The sequence below is a fragment of the Colossoma macropomum genome, unplaced genomic scaffold, assembly GCF_904425465.1.
Source record: "Colossoma macropomum unplaced genomic scaffold, Colossoma_macropomum, whole genome shotgun sequence".
Taxonomy (NCBI): Eukaryota; Metazoa; Chordata; class Actinopteri; order Characiformes; family Serrasalmidae; genus Colossoma; species Colossoma macropomum.
In genome coordinates, this window is record NW_023494806.1 from 4,212,754 (window position 1) to 4,218,753 (window position 6,000).

Here is a 6,000-nt window from a genome sequence, read left to right on the forward strand (position 1 = left end):
GGCTTAGCTGAAAGGAACCGCAGAGTGCTAGAAAGGGCACGGTATAGAAAAAGCGGAGCCAAGTTACATGTCACTCATACCTTTTTTCCTGACACAAATTAAGACAGACTGCGATTGGGAGCCACTGAACTAAAGCTACACTGAACTAATTACCCTGTCAATGAGGATCCTCTACTGAAAAGCCTGTTCAGTGCAGAGCTGCACTCAATCTGTATTAACCGCCCCTATAGAAACATCCCTACTGTTGGTATAGGCCTACTCCAAGACTGAGCCAAGACTGTGCCAGCTCCAAACGGCTTTCTTTTAGCCCCTTAAACTCCAGGCTTGTTATTCATTTACTAATCTTAAGGCTTAGTATTCGGTATCTTTTATGAATTAATCAAAAACTACTGTAAAACTAGCTCTGAATGGCTTTCTATTAGCCCCTTAAACTCTGGGCTTCTTATTCAGTTGCTTATAGTCAAAAGGAATTCCATTTATTTTTCAACATTACTGCAGAATTCAATCATTAAATTGTCAAAAAAATTATTGAGTCGTTTGATTTGAAATGTGCAAGTCAGAATTGTTCACAGTGGTGGTGATAGGCACCGGACGTCTGAAGCTTCTCAGTGCCCCCTCACAGAAAGTTATTAAATGAATTAGTTATATTAAAAAAAGTGGAATTCCAGTTAAACACCAGTTTAAGTACATCAAAAAACAGGTTTACGACACAAAGCATCCAAAAAATTCAAAACCATTTTGTTTTTAATGATGTCCGGTAACAACATGCACCGCCGGTCAGCAACTTCCAGCACTGCTCAATGTCTCCAAGCCCCACTCAGCACTGAGCTATTACTGCATTATATTAAATCCAGAACAACACCACAAAAAGCCAAGGTAGACGACACGTGGCATGAAATTTACACTGTGAAAGGCAATCGATGTAATATTTCAAGAGAAATGAGTTGTTTAGTTTTGCCTCAGCAAGCATTACAGGCCTAGTTACATTGAAATGTTAATTCCACCTTCAAACTTTTACCAAAAAAACAGCAAATCTGTGTAGAATTTGGCCCGATCCCATTTCACCCCTCGCCCCTACCATTTAGCTCTTATCCCTCCGTTTTGCGCGTTCATGCCTAGGGGTAGGGTGTCCAGATTTTTGTTGAGATAGAGGGGGAGGGTGAAGTGTTAGGGCTACAGAGCCCTCCAAACAGAGGTTTTTCCATAGTCACACTCCAAACAGAGTGTTAAGAGAAAAAAAGAAAAAGAAAAGAAAAAGAAACCCACGAATGTGAGAATTTTCTCCAATAAAAATACAATAACCGGATACCAAATGTGGTAAATGAACTGAATGATGATGGTTTTATTTCATTAAATCAAATGAGTAGAGAGTAAAATTAAGTTAAGCTTGACTTGAGCTTTTGTGTAGAATGTGCTTTAGCACACTCGTTGCAATGAGATGCGTTACAGCTGTACATCCTGTGTCTGCTATGTGATGCTACAAAACGAGACTGGAGCGTTGTAGGCTTAAGACTTATTATTCAGTAAGTAACTACTATGAAACTGATGGGTAGTTCTGTAGTTATGAGAGTGAGGACCCACACATGGACCCTTTGAGTTTAAGGGGTTAAATCAGACCAGAATCAGGTAACAAACCAAAACATCAAGCTCCTTAAGGCCAATTTATGGTCTCTCTACCAAAAAAACCACTATGGTCTGCAGATGTCACAGGGCTGTAGGCTTTCAGAGTCCTGTGCCAGCGACACAACGTCAGAATAGAACATCATCTATAGTTTCTATGAAAACGTCTACAATGGCGCAGCTAATAAAACAGTAGTGAAACTGCAAAAAAACAGTCTGAAAACAGCTGCTACAGTGAAACTGCATTAGCAGGAGGATTTTAAACTGCGGGTTCGATGCGGCAACCAGAAATACAACTTTGTTTTCCCACGCGCGTTGTGTTTCACTCACGCACTCTTTCTCCGTCACGCAGGGTTGCCAGATTCAACGTTTTCCCAAAAATGCAGGTTAGCCTGAAAGTGCAGTGCGGGGGGAAATTGCACTGTCGTGGTGTGTTTTCTCTGCTTGGACTACTTTTTAAAGAATCAAAGTCATGGAAAAGCATTTGAAAATGAAAACCAATAATCATATAAATGTATATTGATCCTAGTTCTAAAGAGCCGGCCACCTCTTCTGTTTCTGAAAGCAGCGAGGCAGCAAGAAAGTAAACACAGCCGCACACGCTGACCACAGCAACAATCCAGAACGTAGAACTTCTTTCCAATCAAATATTTTGATGCACGCGACAAGGTCTGCGACACCCCAGCAGACACAGTTTGTCTCTTTAACGTCATTTATTGTCGAGCGACGCTTGTCGCCTGGCCTATAAATTGGCCTTTAGGAACCAAAGACACAAATTTCTGCAAAGGCAAAGGAAGGAATAAAACATATAAAACGTTCCTGCACACTTCCTAACCCTGTCTTAGCTGATATCTTACTGATGATCCATTAAATTGTCTGTCTCCTTTTAACTGATTAAAATCTTTCCCCAGAGTAGTTGGAGAGCATGCCTGTCCATGCTGGTCAGTAAAATGTATGGCCTGGAGCTTTCTGTGAGCTGCCATGTTTCCTATCACTGCACAGAAGAAGCTCCATGCTGCCTTGTTGAATGCACTGCGATAGTGTCACATTAAGAATGCCATGGAAACACGTTATTGATTTATCAGACTATCAATAAAAGGCCACTGAGGAGTGTTTGCATGTTTAAAATGGTAGTTTGTACCAAAATAAAAGTCTATTTGGTCCCACTTTATATTGTCTCTAATAACTGTGCAGTTACATGTGCAACAACAATGTAATTACTAATGATTTAGTCACTGTTACTGATGGATTACAGCAGTACACCTTATGTAATTACACATGTGCATCAACTTCACAGGAACTGTCCACTTATTTTAAAGTGTAACTTTACACTACAGGAAAGTTCCTGTGTAGAAGATACACTTGTGTTATTACATGAGGCAAAACTAAAGTTGATACACATGTGTAATTACAGAGGCTGTACTTCTGTAATCCATCTGTAACACTGACTAAAACATCAGTAGTTACAGTGTTGTTGCATATGTTATTATTCATGTGTAACCACACAGTTATTAGAGACAATATAAAGCGGGACCGTCTATTTTCAGCTTTACAGCTCACTTTCTAATATCAAAGTAAACGTGACGTCACATTGAGAAAACACGGATTAAAATGCAGAAATACATGCTTTTTTGTGTATGCATTTAAGGGATAACAGCCCCAAAGCGATTGATTTCACAAACATCTTAACCCAAATGGGTCTTCAGTGGGCTGAAATCAGTCTAACAGCCATGCACTTCTATCCTTGAGAACTTCTGTCCAGACATACCGGCTCCTCGTTTTGGTTTTGATTATGATGGCAGGTCATTTACATTGTCAGGGTGGAACGGGGAAGGGACGAGACTTCACTATCTACTGCCTGCTACATGATACAACCATAAATAAGGCTGCAGAGGGACAGACATGAAAGTAGTCGATGATCGTGAGATGGCAGCAAGGTGAAAAGCGGACATACCTGTTCTTCTCCATTTCATTGTGTGTGGACCTGGAGAAAAAAAAAAGAGAGAGAGGGAGAGAGAGAGGGGTTAAAATCACAGTCCTTGCATTAGAATTCGAAAAGGCACTCAGAGAGAGTCCTAATGTGCTCGTAGCTGATTTGAAGTGTGCAGAGGCGGATGACGATACAGACACCCAGAGAATCACTAGTATGTGCGTGTGGGAGAATAAGTGGGCTGTTTGTTGTAAAACCAGCCACGCAAGCAGCATGAAAACTCAGAACCCAGACACATCATAAAATGGCTGGAAGGATCATCAGACATCTTGAAGCTTGTTTCGAGTGGAAGTTTGAATATTAATACCAGTTGCACAGTAGAGTTTGAAGGGAAATCCCACCAATATTTAAACATTTCCACAAAAGTAAATTCTTGAGATGTAAATAAAGTCATTCAGAGTGGCTTGATGTGAAATGGTTAATTGTAGAGAAGCTTCCTTACTCTGATTCCTTTACAGTGGAGGTGATAGGAACCAGGGGTCAAAATGTATAATGAAACGCATTTATCAACTTATTTTACTCTCCAAAACCACCACTGAACCAACACATTTTTTATATGTAATGTTGATGATGGTAAAATAGTGGAAAATATGAAAAAATATATTTTCTTCAGGGACTATTTTGCCGTAAAATGCCTCTGTACCTCTTCACCACGTCATAAAACAATATCTCAGACATCAGGCAATGTAATCATAACCATTTCAAGTAATAACTTTCTGTGAGGGAGTTTTTAGAGACTTTAAACTTTTCAGATGTCTGGTTCCTATCACCACCATTGTTCACGAAAAACAAAGTGGAACCCCCCTTTAACACTAAGCTAAAGGTTTACACTAAAACGTATTGTAGGGCTGCATAATACAGGCAGAATGCAAGCGCTGTGATTGTATTGCTTCATAATCCAATTGCGATATACCTTGCGAATGTTATGAGGTTGGTGCTGTGTAGTAAGAGGGTTCGATTCCCCGCTTAGGCAACTACCTGTGTAACATGATTAAACCTGTAAGTCACTCTGGATAAGATCATCTGCCAAATGCTATAACTGTATGTCATGTAAATGCACTCTGAACAAAAACATTTTAAAAAATGCAGCACTTTTTTTCTGAAAAGATTTCACTGAGACCCCACAAAACCCAGGGATTTCCACATTAGGATCTGGTGTGACCACCATTTGCCTATAATAGTCCGACTCATTTCTAGGAAAAGATTGGTGCAAAAGCTAGCAAAAACAATAAGGATGATTTCAATACAGTATACCTAAAAATGAATGGCTGAAACCCTGTAAAAATGTATCAACGAGATGCCTCTTTCCCAAAACTAGGCATCTCGGTGCATCCCGTCAGAGTACAGTGGGCGGGCAGGGGATTATGTCATGGACAGCTCGTTGCTTGACTGTCTGGGCTGTGTTCCCTGAAGAGCTTCTAGGAGTCGTGATTTTTAGGGTTTATTTTGTTAGTGGGAGGCTTTGAAAAACATTTGTTTTTAACTTTTTTTTTTTCTATTATTTTTCTAAGACATACCAATCTGTGTAGTGTATAATTACAACTCTGTAGAATCAAGAGACATAAAATATCGAAAATCGACTCAAAGCTGGACCTCAGATTCAAAAACTGTATCAAACCTGAAAATATCTGTACAGTTTCACATCACTACTGTGACACGGTTAAGGACTGACTTGTATTATTTTGATCCAAATTATTTGATTAAAATTATTATGAACATCTTGATTCCTCACAACACCCACAGAAACTCATCTGGAACTGTGATTAGTATCGAATGCTTAATACAAAGTTAAAAGCACCGCGATTGGTATGAGGGCTTATTTTACATTGCAGCCTTCGGCACCATCATTAGTGCACAGGCCAGTATGCTGAGTATAAAACAAATGATATACGGCCTTTAAGTCAGAAATTTTCTAGTATAAAGTGATTTTTTAAGTGTTCAGAGGCCGGATTCACAAAGTGTCTTAAGAAAGAAAATCTTCCTAAATGTGTTTTTTCTTGTGTTCATTCTTAAGGAAAAAGTTACGAGAAATCGTTATTCGTTAAATAACTTTTTAAACCTCTTCAACTCCTTGAGACCAGCATTGGTTCCAAAACGCACTTCGTCATATTCTTCATAACTTTCATATTTCATAAGCTACATTCTAAAGGTGGGGGTCGTATGAGAGCTGTAACTGTCTTCTTTCCAGTCAAATAGATGGGTGATGTAATTTTAAACCCTTATAATAAAAGAAGCTGAGCTCTTTTTTTTTATCTACTGAAAGTCGACCCATTTTTTCACAAATCTGGGCTATAAACTATAAACAGATGGCGTCTCTTCAGTGATCTGCTCTGTAAAAATTACTTTTATAAAATAATACAAAGAGCGTCTAAGATTTTTGGCTTTCAGCA

General features: G+C 39.2%; 1 protein-coding gene across 1 annotated transcript in view; it reads right to left on the reverse strand.

The window, feature by feature from the left end:
* The window catches only part of mxd1 (MAX dimerization protein 1), a 52,276-nt gene that overhangs the window by 22,390 nt on the left and 23,886 nt on the right, over positions 1-6,000 (reverse strand). The window contains exon 3 of the mRNA XM_036597856.1: positions 3,575-3,604. Within this exon, the coding sequence (XP_036453749.1) occupies positions 3,575-3,604 (30 nt within the window). The remainder of the gene's footprint in view (positions 1-3,574; positions 3,605-6,000) is intronic.